This window comes from Oryzias latipes, chromosome 13, assembly GCF_053564925.1.
Source record: "Oryzias latipes strain Hd-rR chromosome 13, Olatipes_Hd-rR_3.1".
Classification (NCBI taxonomy): domain Eukaryota; kingdom Metazoa; phylum Chordata; class Actinopteri; order Beloniformes; family Adrianichthyidae; genus Oryzias; species Oryzias latipes.
Window position 1 is genome coordinate 31,958,612 of NC_136249.1, and position 25,942 is coordinate 31,984,553.

At 37.5% G+C, this 25,942-nt stretch overlaps 1 protein-coding gene and 1 long non-coding RNA gene across 5 annotated transcripts in view; one reads left to right on the forward strand and one right to left on the reverse strand.

Annotated features, from left to right (window-relative positions):
* The first annotated feature begins 16,316 nt into the window (after positions 1-16,316).
* myo7aa (myosin VIIAa) overlaps positions 16,317-25,942 on the forward strand; it is a 38,363-nt gene continuing 28,737 nt past the window's right edge. The window contains exons 1-12 of one of the 4 annotated variants that reach the window (XM_078930184.1): positions 16,317-16,441; positions 18,622-18,774; positions 18,927-18,944; positions 20,737-20,921; positions 21,218-21,339; positions 22,041-22,183; positions 22,300-22,413; positions 22,711-22,779; positions 22,870-22,954; positions 25,114-25,190; positions 25,369-25,488; positions 25,718-25,860. In XM_078930184.1, coding sequence (XP_078786310.1) covers positions 18,664-18,774; positions 18,927-18,944; positions 20,737-20,921; positions 21,218-21,339; positions 22,041-22,183; positions 22,300-22,413; positions 22,711-22,779; positions 22,870-22,954; positions 25,114-25,190; positions 25,369-25,488; positions 25,718-25,860 — 1,187 coding nt within the window. In that variant the 5' untranslated portion in view covers positions 16,317-16,441; positions 18,622-18,663. Of the gene's footprint in view, positions 16,442-18,621; positions 18,775-18,926; positions 18,945-20,736; positions 20,922-21,217; positions 21,340-22,040; positions 22,184-22,299; positions 22,414-22,710; positions 22,955-25,113; positions 25,191-25,368; positions 25,489-25,717; positions 25,861-25,942 lie in introns of all 4 variants that reach the window. The other 3 variants (XM_078930183.1, XM_078930185.1, XM_023961764.2) reach the window with 3 other exon arrangements.
* Positions 19,222-21,301, reverse strand: LOC111948473 (uncharacterized). The gene is made up of 3 exons (XR_002874489.2): positions 21,164-21,301; positions 20,743-20,811; positions 19,222-19,358 (listed from the first exon to the last, which is right to left on the reverse strand). It is a non-coding gene; the product is annotated as an uncharacterized LOC111948473 (long non-coding RNA).

Below are 25,942 nucleotides of genomic sequence, written 5' to 3' on the forward strand. Positions count from 1 at the left end.
TGGTGAAATATGATATTCAGAGACAATTTTCTCAAATGTGAGTATTTTCCCATTCCTTCCATAAGTATTTTTTTATCATGCCTATGCCTCGTTTGCCCACTTTCTGAAGCCCTCATCATTTCTGCCTGGGAGGAATTTATTGTTTCCCCAAATTGGACTGAATAAAGACAAAGAGCTGGTTTCTTTAAAGTACCTTGGTTTGTAAGACACATATCATGTTTTTAACTATTGGGTTAGGTGTAGATTTTTTAAGACTGTTGAAATTGTCAGAATAAATATAGTTAAGAAGAGGTAGCTTCAGGGGCAGTGACTCAATATTTAACCATGTGGCAGGATTTCCTTCAGTGTAGTAAAACATTATCGTCCTTGATTAGGTTGCCCAATAGTACCACATTAAATTGGGGCATTGGAGCCCCCCTCTGTCAAAAGGTAAATATAAGAGGGATAATCTAAGTCTAGGATGTTTGTTGTTCCATAGGAATTGGTTAAATAGTTTTTTCATTTGGATGGAGCTGGCAGGGGAATGTTCTGAAATAAGTATAGTATTTTGGTTAAAATGTTCATTTTCAATATGTTTATTCTGCCAATCATTGAAATGGAAAGGTTTGACAATCTTTTTATAGATTTAGAGATATTCATCATGACGGGGTTGTAATTAGATTTTATTACATCATCCAGTTTAGGAAAAGTTTGAATTCCAAGATTGGTAAAGCAATTTACATTCTTGAAAGGGTGTGTGTGTATGGCCGGTTTGGTTCTTTCCTCACTATTTAGTAGCATTATTGATGACAATGAGTTGTTCATTTCATTGCTAGATAAGCGCCCAAATTCATTAATTTCTACTAACAAAGCAGGAATGGAAGTTTCTAATATTTTTAGGAATAGAATAACATCATCTGCATATAAGGCAATTTCAGTGTTTATTCCTGAACCCAAATTTATGCCCCAAATTTTTTCCCGACTTCTTGCGGCAATTGCCAAAATAAATAGTAAGGGAGACAGAGGAGAGCCTCGTCTGCATCCTCTCCTGATGTTTATTTGTTTTGAGATTATGCCATATATAATTATTTCTGCGTAGGGATTATTATACAGTAGTCTCACCCAATTGCAAAATCCCTGTCCTAGGCCAATGAATGCATGTGTTCTTAATGTATTGGAAATTTTTAGGTAACATTTAAATTATGTTTAGATGAAAACTAGATTGTGAAAGTTTAAGTTTAAACGCACAGTTTTGTTCTGCGTCTTCTCAAACATCAACAGAGAAACAGAAAAAAACAAAATTAAAGCTGCTGATCTTGGAGCTAAATGAACTGAAAACGTACTAGCTCTGTTTGTGGTTCACTTAGCAAAGTAAAAACAAGCTCTGTGATCGGAAAAACCTCAACCTGAAAGCAAACTTCCTGTTTCTCATGTCTGTTTCTCAGTCTGGCAGCAGTTTCTCTAGACTGACAACTCAATAATCTGCCCATTTTATTTGTCCTACAGCTGCTCAATTTAAATGTACAGAGTTATACATTTAATATTATTTAGGAGGTTCTTTCTCAGAGCCCTGGGTTGATATGTTCTTTTTATGACTTAAAGTCCTGGAACAGCAGTACTCATGTGTGTTTTAGTTACTAACTACAAAATTGGTCGAGGTCCTTGGTCTGGAAGTATGGGCTGTTGGAGGTTCTGACCATTGACTATAAAGGAGAACTGGACCGAGTGAATGTGACATCACTCATAAAAAGGGGTTTACTTCTGGCTCCAATAAAATCAAGTCATTGGTTTTTGTTTGGAACAAAACGTCATCAGTAAGCAGTTATTGGTCCCAAGTTGGTTTAAGTCATCGTTTCTATGGCAACCACTCTCGCCAATCAGGAGAGAGTTTGTTGGAAGTCCATACCCCCCTACCACTTGAAAGCAGGGTACACACAATCTGTCAATCAAATGTGCTGAACGTCCAACGTGGGGGCCAGTAGGCATCACCTATTTTTATTGAGGGATCTGATCGGTCAGTTGAACTTGCACTACTGAAACAATATCATGAAAAAAAATAGAATTATCAATAACATGTAAAAAATAAAAAAAAGGTAGCTGAGCAAGAAAGATTATTATGACAAATAAAATTACAGAGTAATAGCTGTTTATTTATCCAATGACGTCTATGGGATTTTAGCTTCTGGTAGCCAGCTGGTACTTCCTGTTTGGAACACCAGTGGAGGGGGGAGGGGGGTCACTCAGTCCAGTTCTCATATACAGTTAATGTTTTTTCCAGGACTGTTTTGAGGGACAGATGTTGGTCTTGAAGACCATGGGAGGATGGGAATGAATAAAGTACCTGCTTGCCTGCCTGCCAAACTACAGAATTATCAAACTACCTACTGAACTACCCACCAAACTATGTATTGAACTACCTACCTAACTACGCACCAAAGTACCTATCCAACTATGTACCAAACTACCTTTTGAACTACTTACTGAAGCATCAATCTACTTAATCTCTATGTTTTTCCCGTTAACTGTGGGGAAGTTGAAATTAATTGCAATCTAAAGGGAAACAAACTGCTGATGTTCTGGAAGTTGGTTTAAATAAAAGCTTTAAAGATGAAGGAATAAAAAAGGAGCATTAATGACATTTAACTGCTTATAAATACCTGATCCGTCAAAGATGAAATGTGAACCCAGAGGAGCTGTTTGACTTTAAGGTGTAACTGAAGCTGGTTGACTTATCAAAGGAAGGATTAAACTTGATGACTAATGAGGTGAAGGAGTCACAGCTGCCGTGTGTCAAAGAATCAAACCTCACAGACTCACGATGGGCAGTTAAATAATTGAAGAGGGTTAAGGCTAATGCCATTTACACAAAAATTGGCAAACAAAGAGTGTGTGATAGTGTAACTTGAATCAACAAACCAAGGTAGTTCTTTCCTGATGCAACATTATAGAGAAGCACTTTTTTCTGTTTTTTGTTTTAGTAAATTCTGATATTCTCACACAGAGCAGTAAAAATGATCCCCAAGAAGTATTTTCCCGCAGCATTCAACCTCATAAAGTTCATTGCATGTCTTTGCTTTTCTGTGGTTCTTCAAATTTGAATTTTTGACAAAGAAACGTGCCTCTATTATTTATCTGCTGACTTTTTGCCTATTCTGGTTAAAGTTCACTTCACAGGTTACTCAATATTTTCAATAAAGAAATATACTCCATTGGGCTAGCTTAAGCAGAATTGAACAAACTAAAACATATTAAAAACTGTACGCATTTTTGCAAAACTTTTAATGAGTTAAAAATTAAATTAATTTTAAAAAAAGAAATGTATGTGTAGAATACTTTGACAGAGGATTCATGGCTCTTTCTCCCATTGTCTGTTCCAAGGGTGCAATGTTGACTGCAGATGTCCAACTATAAGAACAGGAACTACAACCATGGTCATTTTACAGCAGGTAAACACACGTGTACATATTCACAACAGCAACCTTGTTTTTAGACAATCAATATCTTTTTACCAGGATTTAAGTTGATTTTGTCCAAGCAGGATTGAACCCAGATGCAGGGACGAAGCACAAGCACTCATAGAAACAAAGTCCAAAGATTATAATTTGCAAGATATTAAAAAAAGAATAAGTGTTAAAAAAACTAGTCAGGAGGCAGAACGAGATGACACTGACGGGTCCAGCTTATGGAAGCATAAATGACTCATATTTCAAAGTCAATGCCAGAAATGCTTTTTCATTTTTACAATAAAGCTGCGTCTGTTGACTCAAACATAAAATGAAAAATCAATCAGCCAAATGGCTTTTTCCTTTTCTTCTTTTCATTCTTGTCACTTAACCCTTGTGCTAGATGAACCCACCCTTACTTTGCAGGAATATTTTTGTCTTATTAAGAGCTAGGATGTAGATCTAACGAAATTGTTATTAATATTAACCAAAATTGTTTTGCTTTACACTCTTGACGATAGAAAAACATAATTTAAGACTAAAAAAAATTTTTTTTTTGGTTCAACTTTAATTATGTTCATTTAAAGCTCAATAAATGCAGACAAGTTAGAATGATCCAATTGGTTTGCTTAAAGTGAACCAGTTTGTTTCCTCCGATAATCCGGATCAAATTTTCAGTCTGAATGCATCCAAAGTCCAGGAGCAGGAACCGCTCTTGGACCCATCTTCTGATGTGGTCTCAGTTTGTTTCCAATTGAAATGAGTTTCCTCAGTATATATAGGCTCTGTGCTCTGAGCGGAACAACTGAACCAAAACGGCCACAGTAGCCAGATATTATGGGATGTAAACACAGTAAGAATGTAGTAACCATGACAATAAGACACAGCAACTCATTGAAATGTGGTCTGATGAATGCAGGCTCGTTAAAACAACTTCTAACGTCATACACATTGTTTCTCATACAGTTCTCCTGACAATCTATATGTCATAAACACTTATCAGCGTAGCTTTTTACCCGACGCCTCCTCAGTAACTGTCTTGCAGCATGCCTCCATCGTACCAAAGTACAAAGCGTCGTACCTGAAGTTGATACAAAATTAGTCGGCAAGAATCAGTGAACTATCTCGACAAAGATTTGTAAAGTGCAGGATTTACATTATTTTTTCTTTTGTTGCATTGCCCCTCCCTTGTAATTTATGGCCAACGACTGAAGAGATCTTTAATCAAGTGGTTTGGTTTACAAGCTTTGGTTCAAAACATAAATGTCCAGTTGAAAGGCAGTCTGGATACAGACCAAGTGCAAGGTTTAGGACTCGATCTGGACCGAATTAAACGGAGTCGGTGCGGAACAACAGACTTTTCCAGTCTGTATACACCCAAAGATGGGCCATCTTGTAAGACGGTGTTCTCCTTTTGTTCACATTTTGTTCTGAATGAGTCATTTCAACTTATTACACTAGTTTGTGTCACTGTAATCAAAATGAACTACAATTAGTTACATAAAAACTTTAAAAATACAATCCATTTGCTTAGAAGTATAGCAAAACAATACATACTGTTGGGCTGCATAACATTTTAATTTAAGTAATTCTGTTTGAATTTTAAGCTTAATTTCTTCTTTGAATGTTTGTGTGGAACTCATTGCTTCTTGATTTTGATATCTTAGTATAAGATTTCTTGATACGTAAAAATAACTTACCACATGTACAGATTAGTTTACAACGTTTTCATGATTTTCTCCTTAAGATCGGTGCTCTTTTCCTATTTTTAGGCTTTTTTCTTCAGTATATGAATTTCTTCAGCTTTCTTCTTAAAGATTCATTGAAGATGTATGCACTCATAATTGCTCCTCCCTCTTCACACACACATCATGTAAGAACTGATCCAAGTCAGAGGAGATGCTGAATGTATTTCCCTGTGCGTGTGAGAGCCGTCTGCTTCTCTGCAAAGCACTGCTGAACTCGTCTGCCTTTCTGATCGACTAATGAGCTCTGACAACGCTCCCCTGCTGTGGAAACACAAGTGGGGCAACCAATAAAACAGCCCAACTCACCCAGTTCAGTCCAAATGCTGCTTTGATGTGTTTCAGCGCAAACACTGTTGGACTTCTTATTTGCTTTCATAAAAAAAAGGACGAAAATGTGGATAAAGGTTTTTCAGGGGAACCTTTCTTTTTTCCTTGCTGCTGAATTTTAGTTTTTCTTTTTTTTAAGTTATGATAATAGTTTATTTTTGACAGAACCATTTTTTAAATTTATTTCCATAAAACAAAAGTCCTCAATTTTTATTACAATTATGACCAGCTTTTAAGTTGCTTTCCCGGCCCGGATGCGGTGCAGAAGCTGGTAGGTTTGTGTGACAGTGAAAATGAGCCGCAGAGGATCTGATTGGCCGTTGGAGGGCTGGGACCCCAACATTCGGCGTCTCAGCTACCGATTCTACACACTCATCAAGGTAACTCTGCTGTCAGTCAGTCAAACCGGCGTTAGTTTGGAACGAAAGACTGTGTATAACAAGTAAAATGCGCATAGATTCAATGTAAAAGTGGGGAAAAGATGCCTTCCAGCCAACATTCTGTTTGTCCCTATTAGTGGTCAATTAAACCTTAAACAAAACAGAATGAATCACTTTTAAAACTAAGGTTATTGTCATGTCTTTAAAAGCAGAGACACACCAATCTCAGTGCCTACTTCAGTGCTAATTTGTGTTTTTAAGCAAAATGGAGTCTCTGTCTGTACGTTTTGACTTTGAAACAAGTTTTAGATTTGTTTCTAAGGATGGAATGTTCTGTTCCATTCTATGCAATATTTTGAGGACACCATCCCAATTATTGATTGGGTAATAACCCTTGTGCTATCCTAGGCACTTTAACATTGGGAGTTGGGTCATCTAGACCCACTAGACAGAGCACTGATTTTCTGGATTGTCTTTTCTTATTTTGTCTCTCATAGTTGAGGTATTCCTATGATTAAAATTACAGGCCTCTTATCTTTTTAAGAGGGAGAACTTGCACAGTTTGTGACTGACTAAAACCCTTTTCGCCCCACTGTATATTTTAGATTGTGAGCTGGGTCCTCCACCTCTGTGTCCCAACCCTTCTGCATGTCTGTTTATTCCTCCTTATCACCTGCTAGCAGAGCGCTAAACAGAGCACAGCCTTTGTGTTCGACTTTTGTACTCATAGAGGTTGTTGATTCAGAAGCTGTATTTAGCTGTGATTTCCATCCTCATTTGTGTGAGCTTTTTTTCACTGCTTCAGAAATCATTTCTCCAAAACACTCAGAGGTGACAACTTCTGTGTCTTTTTTTATTTGATCCGTTATTGATTTTTCTACTGATTAGAACTCCTTAAACTGAATTTCTGTCCTTTTATTTGCTTTTACAGGGATGGTCAGATGTTTAACTTAAAAAAAAAAAGAAAATGCATGAACTCTGTGACATTTCATTAACAACAGCGTTTGGCTCTGCTAAATCAATTTGTTGTAATTAGTGAAATCCACATAAAGCTTAAAATCTTTATTTTCTGTAGGAATTCTGATCAATCATAGTGTTGTTTTAATTTTTGCAGCAATCTAAACTTTATGCTTAGAAATCTGTGAGATTGTAATTGTTGTGAAACAAGCCAAAATGTCAAATTTTTAAAGATATTAAAAAACTGTTTTTTATTCAGTTTTGTTCTAGGAGCTTCTCTGCAGCACAGAACCATTGCGTTTAGTTTTTTTTTTACTATAAAAACTAGCTAATGTTGCAAACCTTTTTGATTGCATTCACATCTTTTTTTAAATTAAATTTCATTTTACACAGTTACAAACATTTGTTTTATCTGGTTGCATGTAAAGGTGTCAAAAACTGCCCTATTGCACCTGCAGAGGGCAGACTTTCACCTGAAGAGGCTTTTGACCTGCAGGTAGTCTATGTGGAGCATGTGGGTGACCTTTTGGAGAACTCCTACAAAATAAAAGAAACATTTTACTTTTTGAAAAAAAAAACATGGGTAAAGCAATGAATACTTGTCTTGGCTTTGTTTTAGAAAAAAAACTCCTTATGCAAATTTAGCAATCCATTTAAGAGATTTGAATCTATTGGTTCATTTGCAACAACAAATGTTACGGAAGTGGCATGCTGTGGTTTTACCGTGTCAAATGTTGAATTTCTTTCTTTCATTTGTTTCCTCTGTTCATTGTGGAAGCAGAAAGGAAACAAAGGATCATTTTATTTGTTCACTGAAGCACAAACCAGAGCACATTTGTGTTTTTTTATTGACAGAGTTATTCAGAGGCAAAGATCAGGACAATTATCTTGTCACTATATTTTACACCATGACCTTTATCTTGAAATGCAAATGAGAAGAGGCGGCCTTTCAGCATTTTTCTTGTTGCACAATCTGAATATTAATACATTTTAAAGATGTTTTAAATACTCTGAGTACATTTTAATCACAAGAGAAAGTGCCTTTTAGGAAACGTTTTTTAATCTGTTTAAATCACATTATGATAGAAAGATGAGCCCATATTGTCATAATTATTTAAGTTTGCCTGAATAGCTGTGGAGTTCTTATGCGTGTGATGAGCAGTCTTTCACAGCAGAGTTACATTGGTGGCTGCAAGTGAATCCCTGGCTCCCATCCAGTCTAAATAATTTACCAGAAGACAGAAACAATGAGAGCATGCACGCATGCAATGCAGGCAGCACGGACATGACATCACAACCGACAAGCCTGTGGCTCATCAGGGCCATAATTATCCAAGGTATGCTCACAATGATCTTGTGGCAGCTCTGTGCCAGACCTTTTTCTGTCCTGAGTTTGACACAGCGCGGCCTCAAGATTTGAGTAGCTTCCCTCTTTGTTTCCATGGTTGGATAATGCACTGCTCTTTTTTGTGATAACAGTGCACGTTGGTTCACCTCACACTTTGCCCTCTCTCAGCAGGATTAAAGTTCCCCAGTTTTTGCTCTGCTTTCACTTGTTTTGTCATGAAGCAGCAATGAGGCTCTGCTTTTATGACCAATTTAGAATTTTTCTGTTGGTCTAATATGTTTGACTTTTGTGTTTTTTTTAATTCTTTGTGAGAGCAGATTAAGTAATCCCTGGAATTGGTTGCTGCTGGAAACGCTCACATTTGTGAAAGGTGCCTGTAATCTATTTTAAGATATCTTCAATTTGGTCTCTGAAAAGAGAAAGAAAACTGAGCCTTGAAAGTAAGATGAGACTGAAATAAAATGAGGATCTGTTTTCCAAGAATCACACAATTCAGTTGCACTTCCGGGGTAGATAACTTTTGTTGCTAACAGGTGTTTTTTTTAAAAGTTTGCCCTCTCTATGTCCATTCTCTATATGCTTTGAAGCTTCTGGTTTGTTCTCTCTTTTGTCTGGTCCAGAACCCAAAAAAGCCCAACAGTAAAAATAAATCATAAAAATAAAGTTTACTTTTAAATAAAAGAGATTTATATGAATATTCATCCGGTTTGCCCAAGAAGTTCATGACAACACTCCATAAAAGTTTTCCCAGAATACAATGCTTCTGCCTGTTTGCTAAACTGGCATAAAAGACAAATAGGAGAATATAATTTTTTGTCTCTCAGTTATGAGTCAGTAAGTAACCAGCCCAGAGTAAAAAAGGTCTACCTCTATCAAAGTTAAAAACCCAACAAGTATGTAAGTTAGCTTTGGACAATTAAAAATGTTGAAATACACAAAGTTTCTTTCTAAGAAAACAAATAAGGCAGTTTTTGTAATTTTTCTTGATCCACCTCTTTTAAAAGTTATAATCCATATAGTATTTATGGTCTTGGAAATTTTATACAGGGTAGAGAAGGTAATTATTTGGTTTTTGTTGTCAAGAACTCACAATGGATTATGTTTATATGGTTTTTCAAAACGCTAAATCGTGTTGATGCATTTTCCAGTTTAGAACCTGAAACAGGGCGAAGGATCTAGATGCGTTTTTCCAAAATAAATTTGTGACACTCCATCCATGCTGTTTAATGATAGTGGGTCATGAAACGCCCCCTGGCTATACCCCTTTTGCTCTGGTGACAGTGTAACTAAGGTGGGGGTTCAATAATTCTAAAATATCTTTAACACAAAGCGTCTGCAGGCCTGTTAATGTTGATTGGTATATATGTAAATCTGTCTGTCTGTCTGTCTGTCTGTCTGACACTGATACACAGTAATATAGACAAGAACAGGTACACACAGGGACAGGTACACACAGGCACATACAGGGATACAAACAGGTACACAGGGACAGGTACACAAAGGTGTATGCATGTACATAAAGGGACACGTGCATACAGGCACATATAGGTACACACAGGGACAGGTACACACAAGTTGTCATCATTTAGTGTTGATATAGGAAAAGTGCTCCTATAAAGAGAAACAATGAACAAAACATTGAAAAAACCCACAATGCAAAAACCGGCCCCTTGGAAAAACAGTGGTGGACAAAATTGTTGGTACCCCTCAGTTAAAGAAAGAAAGTCCACAATGCTCACTGAAATGACTTGAAACGTTCAAAAGTAACAATAACTTAAAATTTCTTGAAAATTAAATAATCAAAATCAGTCATTACTTTTGAGTTGCTGATTAACAGAATTATTTAAAAAAACAAACTAATGAAATAGGGCTGGACAAAAATGATGGTACCTCCATAAAAGACTGAGAACTAATTGCCCAGGGAGTCATGATGAACTCAGGTATGTCCTTTAATTGACATCACAGCTGTTTTCAAACCCATAATCAGTCAGTCTACTTATTTAAAGGGGGACAAATAGTCGCGTTGCTGTTTGGTGAAAAGGTGTGTGCCACACTGAACATGGACAACAGAAAGCGCAGGAGAGAATTGTCCCAGGACATTAGAAAACAAAAATATAGACAAACATGGTAAAGGTAAAGGCTACAAAACCATCTCTAAGCAGCTTGAAGTTCCTGTGATGACAGTGGCACATATTATTCAGAAGTTTAAGACCCACGGGACAGTAGCCAACCTCCCTGGACGTGGCCGGAATAGGTAAATTGATGACATATTGAGGAGACGGATAGTTGGAATTGTATCCAAAGAGGCCAGAACAACCTCCAAAGACGTTAAAGGTGAACTCCTAGATCAAGGTACATCAGTGTCAGATCGCACCATTCCTCGTTGTTTCAGCCAGAGTGGACTTCATGGGAGACGACCAAGGAGGACACCACTGTTGAAAGGAAATCGTAAAAAAAGCCAGACTGGAATTTGCAAAAATGCATGTTGACAAGCCACAAAGCTTTTGGGAAAATGTCCTGTGGACAGATGAGACAAAACTGGAGCTTTTTGGTAAGGCACATCAGCTCTATGTTCATAGACTCAAAAATGAAGCACACAACGAAAAGATCACTGTCCCTACTGTGAAACATGGAGGAGGCTAAGTTCTGTTTTGGGGCTGCTTTGCTGCATCTGGCACAGGGTGTCTTGAAGCTGTGCAAGGTCAAATGAAATCTAAAGATTATCAAGGCATTCTGGATAGAAATGTGCTGCCTAGTGTCAGAAAGCTTGGTCTCAGTCGCAGGTCATGGGTCTTCCAACAGGACAAGGATCCAAAACACACAGCCAAAAACCCCAAAGAAAAGCGTTGGACTATTCTGAAGTGGCCTTATATGAGCCCAGATCTGAATCCCATTGAACATCTGTGGAAGGAGCTGAAACATGCCATTTGGAGAAGACACCCGTCAAACCTGAGACAACTGAAGCTCATGAGGAGTGGGCCAAAATACCTGTGGACAGGTGCAGAAGGCTCATTGACAAATACAGAAACCGTTTAATTGCAGTGATTGCCTCAAAAGGTTGTGCAACAAAATATTAAGTTATGGGTACCATCATTTTTGTCCCGCCCTATTTCATTAGTTGTTTTTTCAAGTAATTCTGTTAATCAACAACTCAGAAGTAATGGCTGATTTTGATTAATTAATTTTCAATAAATGTTAATTTATTGTTACTTTTGAACCTTTCAAGTCATTTCAGTGACTAAGTGGACTTTCTTTCTTTAACTGAGGGGTACCAACAATTTTGTCCTCCACTGTAAGTGAAAAATTGTCATTCCATAGGCTCATTTATTTTAAGGAGCAAAAAAAAAAATGGCATTGGGGAAACAAAAATTGTTCCTTTAGTGACTATGACAAATTTCCTCAAACCAGCATTGTTTTGCTTCAAAAACTATATTGATAAAATTATTTTTCTTGCAAGACAGAAAATAATACATTTTTTCTTGAAACAAGAGTCTATTTGCTTTTCTTTGACTTTACCTTGGGAAGGAGTACAAGCTAAAGATCTCATTTAAGGACTGGTTTCTCTTTTGAGATGTAACCAAAACAACAAAACTGAGTTTTTCAGTAGTTTTAGTTTAACATGACATTTGGATGTTCCATGACTCCACCACAACCTGCTTTAATATTTGTTCAAAATTGTTTCAGGTCTTTATTTTGATATCTTAGATTTTTTTTTGATGTTTGATTGGTTTACAATTACTAATTCTATTAGTAGTTTATTTTTCAGCTTTACTTTATCAACATTTTGGAAGTTAAAAAATGACAAAACAAAAACATGAAATGCGTGTATTCTTAGGTGTAGAAACAGAAATGGAAAATAAAAGAACAAAAAAGGAAAAACTGAAGAACAAAAATCTAACAGATAGTCAGACCTAAATAATTGAGCAAGAAGGATCTGATCGCTTGCTGTGTGTAACTGGTGCTAGGTGGTGTAATGTTCAGGTGGCTCAGTTTGCCAGACAGTGTATTTACTTAATTAGGTGGACATGTTACACAAACTCCAGGCACCGTACATCATCACACACAAACACAAACAAGAGTCACTGAGCATCTTTACGTCTCAGTTAGCTAGTGTTCACACAGACACAATCTCAACACAAGAGCGGCAGGTTGATTTTTAATTGATTGTGCTTGTTTATCTTTGGTGTGCAGCGCTTTGTGTTATATTAGGTATGAAAAGTGCTACATAAGTAAGGATTGATTTGGCCTGATTAGTTCTGTGATTTCTCGCAGTTTTAACCTGTTTTTTTAATGAAAGGTGCTATAAAGTGATTTGATTTGATTTGATTTTCTGTAAAGAACAGGACATTTTAAATTACCCAAATACAAATGGCACAGACCAACTGTAGGGGTTTAGAACAGTCTGGAGTTTGAACAAAAACAATGTAAAAATACTTTACAAGCACATTGTGTAGGCTCAGTGCATTATTTCATAAATACTATCATGTATAAAGATTATTGTGAGAGCATTCAAACAGATTTTAATAGAAAACATGGGCATTCACATATATGCTATTGTTGCAATAAGTGTTATCATTGTATATTGATTAAAAATATAATTCTTGTTGCCTGTATGCTCTTTTTCAAACATGTTTCGTATTGTTATAATTTTTGAAACAACTTTAGTTTTTAAAAGTTGTCCCTATCTTGTATTGTTGTTGTAAATAACTGTATAATCCATCTATAATCCATATGTTTCTTTATTCTAATAGTTGAGAGTATATCCGAAAGGTTATAATGATCCTACATTATGGAATGGATTTAGCTACAAAGAAATTTAACACCCTAAGAAACACCTGAGGAGGAAGTGGCATCTTGTTGCCACGGACGACGGTGCAGGTGGTGGGGGCTGGGTTAACATAGAATGAGTGTGTTAGGGAGGGAACAAGAAGACGGTCTCTGCAATTCCAACTTTGAAGATATCTGAAACTTTAAAGAAGCCTGGAATTTATTATTATTTTTATTTTATATTTACCATCAAAGAGAAATCTAATCAGACAAAAAACAATCGAAAATAAATTACGATTGACCTTTTTTACTGATGGACTTTTGGGTGTTTGCCTGTGGATCTGCTTTTCCTCGCGTTTCTATTTTTTATTCCGTCAGTTAAAGGACATTTCAAAAACACATCCAGGGAGCTTTATGTGTATTCTAACTCCTCTGCTCTCTGTCTGTAAGGAACATCCAGACAAAACTGAAACTGTTGAAATATCCCATCACAGACCCTCCTGTCTGTGTCTGTAGACTAACTTCTCAAAGCTGGGGTTCAAAAGTACTGACTTTTGCTGCAGGAAGCTGCATGTTGGCAAATTTTTCACCGCACATGTGAAGATGTACAAGCGGCGGGACTACGTGGAACTCTACGAGAAGGATCAGGCCAAATGGGGGCTGATACGTAATGTCAACACTGTGGTGAAACCCACAACACTGCTGCCGGTACACTGCGAGTTTTTGCTTTATTGATCAATATTTGCAGAAGCTGATATCTGTGAGGTGGAATGACATTTTCAAAAGCTTTTTACAATTTTACAGACTTAACACTCATTTTTTCTTTGTGTAGTTTGTTTAGTCATAACTAAGAGAACAGGTCTTGTGTTTTTGTAAGGGGGGGGGTTACTATGGGGTCAAATCAGGATCATCTTAAAGTGTATGAAAAACCATAATGTTAAAAAAAAATGTAAGTAATTTTAAAATAACTTTAAACTCAAACACATGCATTGTAAACTTGAAAGAAATAATTAAAATTTAAAAAAAAGTTGTAAATTTGAAACAAAAAAGACATTTGAATACATGACCCACTGAAAACGTGAATAAAATAACTATAAAACTAAAATTGTTACTAAACGAAAATAAGAAAATAGTTTGTAACAGTTGCTGTTTTGTCTTCCTAATTTTAGTTTTTTCATTTCCTTCCCTCTCTGCTTTCAGTATCAATTTACAGTTTCAATTTAGGATTTTGTTTTTGGTATTGACCATTGACTGTATAAACTGACGAGTGAGTGTGACCTCACCCATAAAAAATGACGTGGTTTTAACGCATTTAAATACATGTTTTCACCTAAAACTCATTCAAATGCAATGCATTAATTATGGTCTACAGACCGTCGATGCACTAGTAGACTGTGCAGAGACTTTTGGGACATTTCCAGGGCATTGGATTCTGGAATTGCAGATTTGGATACTCCGAAAAAAATGGCAAACATTCTATCTAGTTCAGTTAGTAGAGTAGAGAAGGAATTTGGACACAACCCAGATAAATGATAGGTGTCAACAGGGTTTGCCGAAACACCACTGTTAGATGGAAATTTGGATTGATCGGTTTTCTCATCAACTATTTCAACCCCTGGGTCACCTTGTAGGAATTTACACGCCATTTTGGGAAATTTGCTTCAGAAAGATTCCAGGAGTTTTGGTCAGTTTTGATTTGAGGTAAATCTTTAACCAATTTACTAGACAGGAAGGAAAAAAGGAAGCAAAACAAAGTTATTTTAAGAAATAGTACTTTTTTTTAACGGCTATCTATAGTTGTTCTTGTGAATATCTTTGCAATTAGAAACTCTTCCGCTGTAAACTTGATAATGCAAGAGGTGTGGCTCCTGAAGGTTAAAAAACTGACCAAACTATTCTGAATGTTTTGCTAACATGTTTCTATTTTTAAAAGAAGTATCTGTGTAGCTCTAGTTATATCAGATAATTATTAGATGCTGCAAAAGCACATGGTCAAACTGATCAAATCACACCCATTCTGATGAGTTTTTTTAACGCTAAGGAAGGACGGCCTCTTTATTATTCAAACACGCAAGAGTTGCTGGTTGGAATTCAGACTGTGACACAATAAAGAGCAATTAAAGGTGTTGGTGAGGCTCCGCAGATCCAATTGTTGTGGGTCAGTTTATCTGTATCATAGGTTGCTGAGTTGTGCTTGAGACAACTGGAGCTTCAAATCTTTCTTTCTGGATGAAGGACTTGAGGGGCGATGTGATTTCTCATTTGGATGTTTTTTTTTTGTCAAGGAATCTTTCATTTTCAACACAACTATTAAGCTACTGAGTTCACAACGCCCCGGCAACATGCTGTCAAGTGACCACTTCCAGTGAAAAGTCTAAATGCATATAAATACCCTTTTAAACTCAAACTTCTTGTGTTCACGTGAAGCTACACACATCTTTTAGACTACATACAAAACGTGCATCCATTTAGCGCGTGTGGAAAGTTAAATCAGGTCGAACTTAATCAGGGACTCAAATTTTTGTATTGACGCATGGATGGCATCCATTTAATTCACAGAAGTGCCAACCATTTGGAGGAAAAATTAACATTTGCATCAAGTCTTTAATATATCAGAATAGAGCTGTGAAATGAAAAGCCTGGACATTTGCACCGAGCCCATAGATGAAAGACATGCGCTAGTAAACGGTAGAAAAAGAAAAAGAAGCCCCTCCCTGCTCGTCCAGTGTGAACATTATAGGCTAAATGCGTGTTCTTGAATATGGTCGGTGTGAATGTGGCATCAAAGATGTAAAAGTTCTCTCAGTTTGTCTCAAACTGGACAGTCCTTTCTTCTGAAGGAGGCACCAGACACACAGATACATTCTATCTTGCTTTTCGAGTGATTTGGTATATTTAACATTAATCACAACATTTCTTGATTCAATCCCTGCAATATAAGGTAGCCTGCTCAACAGACATAATAATCTTTAGTGTCTGAAGGTTGGATTTTACAATCAGTGTTTCTTTAAATCTCCACAACTAATTCTTATCAATAACCCAAGATCACCTTGTTTACTCATTTAGTAATTTAGTGTCTTTCAGAAAAATGTTGTTTTTAGGTTTTTTAGGTTATGTTTAGGGGATTTTTATAAAATATAATATTTTTCTTTCTTTCACCTTTTCCACTATTTTTCTCTAAATACGATGTAAAATAAATGACACAAATATTTAATGAAAAAACACACCATGAATGTTTTTTTATTCTGCAAGCTGTTAAAACTCCTATTTGGAAAGTTTTCATCTTATTTTTCATGCAGCCAAGCTTGGTTTGGTTTTTTCATAATCAGATTTGAACTGGGTTTGAACGTTTGCTCAGTTTCTTCTACCTTTGTGCAGGGTGACTACGTCTGGCTGGATCTGAAAACTGGTCGGGAGTTTGAGGTTCCGATCGGCGCGGTGGTTAAGCTCTGTGACTCCGGTCAGATCCAGGTGGTGGACGATGAAGGAAACGTGAGTCCTGAAGCATATGTTACACACGTCCTCTACATCTTCTTGTTGCTCTCTCACACCCCCTCATGTCCTTATTCTCTACATCCATGACCCTCCTCTTTTTTTTTTTCCTGGTAACTCTAATCTCAGCATCCTTTTACAAACACCATCCCAAACATCTTCCACGATTTTTTCCTCTGATTGATTTATGCCTGATCCTGTCCATCCTGGTCAGAGAACCTGAAAATCTTCATCTCTGCTACTTCCATCCAAACACCACAGTCTCCTACGCCTTTCCTTTCATTCTTAATGACACTCTTTAGTCACACATCACACCTGAAACCTTCCTCCCCTCATCCCAACCTGTTTGCACATGCCTGTCCACCTCTTTCTCTGGATGTTTGAGTCCTTCTTAACCTGTGCTCCCTGTAACCTCACCTTTCCTCTTGAGTTCCTCTCACTGACACACAGGTACTCCATCTTGCTGCAGCTGATCTTCATTCCTTTTTTCCAACCTCCACCTCCCTCTAAAAGCATCACAGAACTCCTCCTTTTTCAGCTTCCACCACACGTTCCCCTGCTACCTCCTCGTCTGCATCATCTTCATCATCCTCTCTTGCTACACTCTTCCCATCCACCTATCTCTTCCCAACTTTCCATCCTTTCGTTAAAGTCCACCACCATCTGTCCTTCCACATTCCTAATATTGTCTGTCAAAGTCCCTACATTTAAAATTCCCACCCCTGCTTTTCCTTTTCTTTCCCAGCCTACAAACGTATTTTCTTCTTCTCCTTTAACCAACAACTTTCCAATGTCCACAACAACCAGTAGCAGTAGCCATGACCCATCCAATATGAACGTTCTGTTTGTGATTCTCGTGATTGATTTTTCTTTGGGTTTAAATCAGATGACCATCCTGGCAGACTCTGCTCTGCTGGTGTGCTTTACTGTTTATTGTTTTTGCTTTGCTTTTATTTGTTGTTTTTATGGCACTTATTGACACTTTTACCTTTCATTTTGTAAATCTCGTAGCTGTTGTTTTTAATGTTTTTGAGCGTTTAAAGTATGCCGCTTTGTTTGACTGCTTTCATTTTAAGGAGCCATATCAATGAATAAACTTGAACTTGACAAAACTTTCTGCATTTATGCATCGACACACTGCTCCCTTGTGGTCGCATTCTGCATTCGTTGGAAGTAGCAGCTGGTTCTAAAGGGCAAAATCCCATAGGCTACTATAGAGTGATAAACAACTAGTACTCGGTCATTATGTTTGTCAGAATAACCGTTCTTGCTATACTACCTTTTATTAACATGTTCTTGATAATACTAACTTTTTTCATGCTATTTTTGTCGTAGCACAAGTTATTCAAGTTCTAAACTGACCAATCAGTAGGTGGTATTGTGTCAAACGTTCGAAGCGTTTGATTGACAGATTATCTTTAGCCCAGGAGTGTGGCCTTCTAATGCGCTCACTCCTGATTGGAGAGAGTGGTTACCATAGAAATGTATACAGGCCAATCATGAACATCTGGTTCCAACAAGGTGAAGGACATATTGCGGAGAAATGGCGACTGAATTGACTTCCCTTGGTACAAACTGAAGCTGTTTCTTTATGAGAAACAGAAAAACAGACAGGAATACAACATCTTTTATTCTTTGTGCTATAAAACTTTTAAAGCAGACCGGCTATTAAATGTTTTAATAAATTAGTATTTTACTTATTTTTCACATTGTTGCTACTGTCATGTCTTTTATCTGCTGTTGCCGGAGAGCTGTTATCTGTCTGTCTGTCTGTCTGTCTGTCTGTCTGTCTGTTATTTATATTTAAAATCATTAAAAGTTCTTGTTCAAAATGGTAAAGAAGTACATTCCTGTGTGAGTGCGGAATAATACTGAAATACTGAAAAGAAACTTCGACTGTGTTAAATTTCTTTCACAACCCAAAAACAGACCTCTTAAAAAAGGTCAAAAATTCTTATCCCATTGGCAGATTTTGTTAAATAAACAAAATAAATCTATCTATAAATCGATTGTGTAAGAAAAATGGTTTCACCAAGAATGAACGAAAAAAATAAGATGTTTCCTTAAACTGAGAAAATTTTGCAATTGAAAAAATTTGTTGATAAGATTCCAAATTCCAATTCCAAAATTACAGTCAGCTCTTCTTTCCTCCGGCATCTCATCTATCTTTTTCCTTTCAGGAGCACTGGATCTCCCCCCAGAATGCCACTAACATTAAACCGATGCATCCAACCTCCATCCATGGGGTGGAGGACATGATCCGGCTGGGGGACCTCAATGAAGCCGGCATCCTTCGCAATCTGCTCATTAGATACAGAGAAAAGCTTATATATGTGAGTACAAAGGCCATAAAGGCAACCTCCGTATTTATAACAACCGTCTCTATCATTTTATAAATCTAATTTCTGCTGATTTGATCTAAATTTCTTGCTTATTCCCCTTTATTTTTTACCATTTCTTCTTGTCTCTACTGTCTATTCTGAAGACAAACTGTGGTGGAAGGGTGAGTCGATTCTTTGACCTAAAGCATGACTACAGAAGGAAGTTTTTCATGATCATCACCTGACATAGCGACAGAAAGAAGCATGAACTTCTCAGCTGTATGCTTGTCAAACGTTTTCAGTCATAAATCAGACAGTGAGGAAGGTGCGAGTTAGTCGTGGTTACTTTTTGTAGAAATTGTCTCATTGGAAGTATCACGTTTGTGAAGCTCAAGTCAAATTGCTTTGTGTTACTGGCTCAGTGGCCTCACTCGGACTCACCAGTAACCAAGTTAGGCTCTGGGAGCATGTTGTTTCCAACATGACCGTTCGTTCTCTTGTGACGAACACTGATACTCTTTTTATTGTCCTCCTTCAACATCTGAGCTACGAGAGCGCCGTCACATCATCACCTTCAGGGGCTGGCTGTTGTCTCCCTGCAGCAACAACAAAAAACAGTGTTTGACAGACTTTTTGTTGTTGTATCTTTTTTTTTGAAGTGCTAAAACTGCCCAGAGCGGTGTGTGTGGTAGTTCATGTGAGTAAACACTCATGGACGGTGTTGAAACACTGAGGTGTATGTCAAAAAGTCTGAAAATTACAGTTTTATTACTTTTTCCCCAGCTGTATTGTAAAGTTTTGACTCAAGTCTTGCCTTTGAAATTATTACGGTATTAAAGTACGTAGCTTGAATGTCCATTTAGCAATAACCTCATAGAATCTACTGCAGTTTTTGTAAAACTGATTCATTCAAAGTCAGACTGGAGAATTACATTTAAAACATTCATTGCTGGCACTTTTCTTTGCATGAAACCTTTAGCATTTGTTAAATTTTAACAAATTGAAACGTGGCTAAACGAGGTCCTGCATTCTGTTTCCAAATTTGAAGCAAAAATACTAAATGTTGTAGTTCCTCAAATGACCACTAGAGGCTGGCTTCAGAAGGAAAAGGTTTCCCTGTTAGTTATACTTAAAACATTCCAACTTCAATTCAACTCTTTAATCCTCGTTTCAGGCTTGTTTTCAAAAACATTCTTAATGCTTCTACCTTGATTTTCTGTGCAAGTCAAGTGCAGACGACCTCTTTTGATTTTATAGAAGCTCAAATTTCTGTATAATCACATTTAATTTACTTGAATGTGGGAGGAGCCTACAAAACTCTCACTTAGTCCTGCTGTTTTAGGAAAGTTGGTGACTTGGGCAAAGTAAACCCCAGTCAAAAGGTCCGCTGCACCTCATGGATTATTTTTGCAATGGAGAATCATATGGAATATGAATATTAGTCCAGTGTGTACACTTATTTTATATATCTACACTCTAATTCTTGGTTTTGAGTCACAAAAAAATTAAGTGAGTTTGCGAGAATTGCATTTGAAACTCACTTAACTGACAGGAAGACTTTAACTCTTCTAAAAAGTCATACTATCATAAACTTAATAATGCAATCTAACTGCGTGGATATGATCAAATATTGCATTCAAACCCCTTTTGGTTCACATTTTGATGAAAACGCTGCCTTCCTGTACTTCTCCCTCCTATAGACCCACTCCAATAATCTTTTACTCTTCTTTAAAAAATGTTTCCAGTGGTCTTTAAACGACGATTATGCCAAAATCAAAAAACCTGTTGCGTTTTTTTGTCTGCTCCTGATTTACAACGATTTGAAATAAATAAATACTCAGAACTACAAATTTAAGCCGAGTTTTTTCAATATATGTCCTCCATCATGAGAACAATGCTTAAAAAAGATATTAAACACATCAAAAAGCAAATTTTTTCAAAACCATAAACCTCTTTGACTTTAACCCCCCCCAGACTTACACAGGCTCCATCCTGGTCGCTGTCAACCCTTACCAGCTGCTGCCCATCTACACAGCTGATCAGATCCGCCTGTACACCAACAAGAAGATCGGTGAAATGCCGCCACACATTTTTGCAATCGCCGACAACTGTTACTTCAACATGCAGAGGAACAACCGAGACCAGTGCTGCATTATCAGGTATACAGAGGTTTGGAACATCAAAACAAAATCCAATATTTCCATCTTCATCATGAGAAAATCTACGGTATGTAAACCTTTAGTGGAATTAAAACATTTGTATTTTACAAAATAAAAAACATAAGTACGTATAAAGAAAAGGCGTATTCACACTTATAACAAAGTACTCAAGGTACGCCAAAAATGTATTTTACAAATAAAATAAAATAGTAAAATCATTGTATAAAAAGGTGTCACATGACCTCCAGTCTTTTGAAAGTCTTTGTTTGTCTGGTATCACTGATGGATGACTTAAGTGGAGAGTCTGGAGCAGGAAAAACAGAGAGCACCAAACTGATCCTGCAGTTTCTGGCCGCCATCAGTGGACAACACTCCTGGATTGAACAACAGGTCCTGGAGGCCAACCCCATTCTAGAAGGTGAGATCACATGAAGACAACACAGATACATTTCTGGTTAAAGACTCACACCTGATTGTGCCTCATTTGTTTTCCACTTTTTACCTGACTCTCAGCTGTTTGTGCTGGGCGGGGTCAGACACCTGTCAGGTCTAGATGACAGACCAAATCACATTTGTCCAAATTAAATGCTGATTTTAAACTTTCTCCCATCTGAGTCCAATAAAACGTCTGGACTGTCCTGGTCTGGGTGTTCCCTCAGGATGCTGTCACATACTGTGTTTTGGAGAGTTGGTTTAGTTTGGCTGAATGTTGATGTTATCAAACAAGAGAATTCTGTCTCATCTATACAAAAAATTTTGGTTCACTTGCAAGTGAACTCTGGTGCAATTCATTACAAGTGAACCCAAACTTTGGATCAAATATTTAAAAAAAAAAAAACATTTTTTAAGTGCGTTCTGTGCATTTCCTGAATCTAAACAAGTTTGAATCACTTGAAAAGCCAGAAAATAATGTAATAAATGTATTTTAAATATATAAAAACTCAGATCACAAGTGGAACAAGCCAGTGTTTTCTTGTTGTTTTTTTCTCTTGACTTAAAGTTTCGGTTAATTTAAAGGAAACCTCAATCATAAAAAGTTTGAATCAAATCTTTGTCCAAAAACACTTTCAGTTGGTTTTCCTGTACCACAATCTGTGTTGTTCATTTGTTTCCTCCTAGCCTTTGGAAATGCAAAAACAATCCGCAATGACAACTCATCCCGTTTTGGGAAATACATTGACATCCACTTCAACAAGAGAGGGGCTATAGAGGGAGCCAAGATTGAACAGTACCTGCTGGAGAAGTCCAGGGTCTGTCGACAGGTACAGCCACTTTGCAAACGCTCAAAGATCTCTAAGTTTGTTTCTAAAACTGCCGCTTCAACACGCCATGTGACGCCTTCCGATCTTTATGCCACATTTGACATTGTGTCTTTCAGGCTCACGATGAAAGAAACTATCACATCTTTTACTGCATGTTGAAGGGCATGACTGCTGAGGAGAAGAAGAAACTGGGGCTGAGCAAAGCCACTGACTACACCTACCTGACCATAGTCAGTGATGTTTCATCCTCATTCGATCAAAGGCTTCTGCTGCATTAATGTACAATCAGTTGTAAAACCGAAAAAAGCTTGGTTTGATCTTAAAATTCAGCTGATTTCTACACACCATCAATAGATCTGCATTTGAAGCTCACCTAACTGAATAAAAAAATTGCTTCCTCCGACTATAACACAACCCATCTGTGAAAAATGTTATTGGAAAACATCAGAAAACATTGACAAACAAGCAGAGATAAACAAAAAAGGCTCCAGATGTCTCTTTTCACCTACGTCTCTGCAATTCTTCAGGGCAAGTGTACGGTTTGTGACGGCCGCGATGACCTGAAGGAGTACTCCAACATCCGCTCTGCCATGAAGGTACCGATGAGTCTGTGGCAGCATTTAACGCTTTCATCTGCCTCCAAAGTCTTATTCCTTTGGTGTAATGAATGCCTCTGTTGTGTTCAGGTGCTGATGTTCACGGACAGGGAAAACTGGGAGATTTCCAAGCTACTGGCAGCAATTTTACACATGGGAAACCTACAATATGAAGGTTCTTTATTATTATTTTTTTGTTGCTTTCAAAGCTTTTGGAGTGTTTTCTTGAACTCTTTTTTCCTCTTCACCTTTAAGTTTAAACACCTGTGCAGTTTTTCTTTGTTGGTGCTGCCGTTGAACAGAGCATCCGTTTTCATTTATCAAAGAGCACTATTTGTATAGATATCTTTAAACAGCGACTTCGATCATCTTTTGATCTATTTTTAGAGCGTTCCCAGGGGTTTTATTTATGCAGAAGACAGGCGCTTCTCTTGCCATCCGCCCCGGCCGTCCCTTACTCTCTCTGGCAGCTCTGAGTTCGAGCGGAGCCGCAAAGACAGAAGAGGCAGCTCAGAACCCCCGTCTTGCAAGGAAATAGGTCCGGTAGAATTCTGGGGGAAGAGGGGGGGGGTTTGCAGCCACAATTTTTCTTGTATCTAAAACAAAAAAACTATAAATGTTGATGCAAAAAAATACAAAAAAGAAAAACAGAGGGCACTAGGGCACTTTTGATTACGAGGCAAAAAGGGTAGATGCTCCAGCAACCCTAGAGACCTATGAGTGGACGTGCCTGATTATGTCGTTTTTAGCCCAAATTTAAAAAATCTGTTTTGTTTTCCAGGACATAGTTTCTGCAGAGCGTCAGGAGTTCATTAGAAACTTACCCTGATGTACAAATCACACTAACAAGATGACGCAGAAACATATTGAAGAGCTCAAGGCCCATTAGAAAAGCAGAACAAATAATAAAAAAAACATTACATTTTAGAGATCAAAACAAAATTACAAAAATCTAAAACACGGTTGGAAAAACAGAAGCAAAATTCAAATGAAACATTTCCGAAAACAAAGGTTAACAAACCAATGAAATGTTAATAACCGAAACACAATAAGAAGCGGGTAAAGGTACGTAGTATAGGACATTGCTGATTGGATAGTGACATTTGTCCGAAGGAATTTGGCGAAAGTGATACTGAATATGCTCTGCACTAATCCTAAAACCTTTATAAATATGCGGACATTTCTTCTTTTGTTTCATGTTTAAACATTTCATTTTGATTTCTGGAAATTCATTTTGATTTCCAAAATGTTTGTTTATGTTTGTACGAAAACTTTAAAAGGTATGGACTAAAGGACATCGCTGATTGGATGATGACGTTTGTCCATCATTTCTATGGAAAGTTATTTGGCATACAGCGATACTGGTTATCGTAATCCAATCCACGATGGATGTCCCATCCCTTTTACAGTTTCTCATTGTGTTGTTTTTCTATTATTTGTTTAGGTTTTTATTGTCGTTGTTGTTGTTTTCATATGTTTTTGTGGTGAGTTATTTGCTGGTGTGATTTGCAATTCAGGGCCACTGTAGAAATTTGGCTCTGAGTTGTGTGTGGTACTGGACTATTCAAACATGTAGTTGTAGAGTTAGATAAGATAAGTTCTTCTCTAAGAGTTCTGGTACGACACCTGTCCATCCTGGGGGAGGATCCCTTCTTCATGTGGACACCTCTGAGGTTCTGTTTTCCGGAATCAATTGTTTTTAGTAGTTTTTCTTTAACGATAGGGAGGGTATAAGGGCACGGATGTTTAGTTTAGCAATTACCTTTTGTACTTTATGGCTGATTTCATGTTCTTAACTACTGGAATGAAGTCCATTGAGACGACTATTGTTGTAATATTGGACTATATAAATAAAAAATCTAATTGAACAAAAATGGCGAGCAATATCAGAGCTATCCAGCCATACAGTTTAGATCCAGATTCCAGCACAGACAAGGAAAACAAAGATGTTCATGGATCTTTTTGTCTCCACAAGTGGATGCCTCAGAATGGGGTGGAACAGGGAGCTTGTGGCCCCATCAGTGTATTTTTTGCATTGCAAATACGCTCTTTATTCGTCTGCTCGGGATTCTCAACAATTCGAATAAAGAAATACTCTAAAATGCCATTTTCATCTCCATTTTCTTTATATATATATATATATATATATATATATATATATATATATATATATATATATATATATACATATGTCCTCCATCATCAGACTAATGCTACCAGAACATGTTAAAAACAACAAAAACACAATTTTCATTGGAGCGAGTCTTTAAACATGTTTCTTACTTCAACTGTTTTATGTGTTTTGGTATAAAGTTTATTGCCTTTGTTTTTCAGCTCGTACCTACGATAACCTAGACGCCTGTGAGGTCGTCCGAAGCCCCCACCTCACCACTGCTTCTGCACTGCTGGAGGTAACCCCCTCCCCCTTCGTCAGCTTCAGTCAGCAAAGCAAATCTGGGTTTTCTGCAATCATATTCAAATTATTTGCCTCTTAATTGCATCACACCTACAATCACTGCAGACTGAGCTGACAGAGACGGAAGGTTAAACTTTCAGTCACATTGATGCAGACATGTGTGATTCCATCAGGTGGACTTTAAGGATCTGATGAACTGTCTGACCAGCCGAACGCTGATCACCAGAGGAGAGACGGTCTCCACTCCGCTCAGCATCGAACAAGCTCTGGACGTTCGAGATGCGTTTGTGAAGGTGAGGGTCAAAGCAACGCCTGTGTTGATCTGATTAATCAGATCAAAATTCACCTTTTCATCATGAATTATTAAGACTCAGCAGTTTCATGCAGCACAAAGTAGGATGAACAAAACCCTCATGGGAAAACAAACCCAACCCAAATACAGATGGAAATCTATCTTTGACACACTTAGGAGTTACTGAACCCACTTGTTGTGTGTGTGTGTGTGTTTGTGTGTGTGTTCAGGGCATCTACGGACGTTTGTTTGTGTGGATCGTGGAGAAGATCAATGCGGCCATCTACAAGCCTCCGTCCTCACAGCCCAAAGCTGGGCGGCGCTGCATCGGCCTCCTGGACATCTTCGGCTTTGAGAACTTTGTTGTCAACAGGTGAGAAAACACAAAAACAATTTTAAAAATCTGTGACAATTACAAAACTACAAAACGGCACGCGACTGTCCCAGCATGCAAC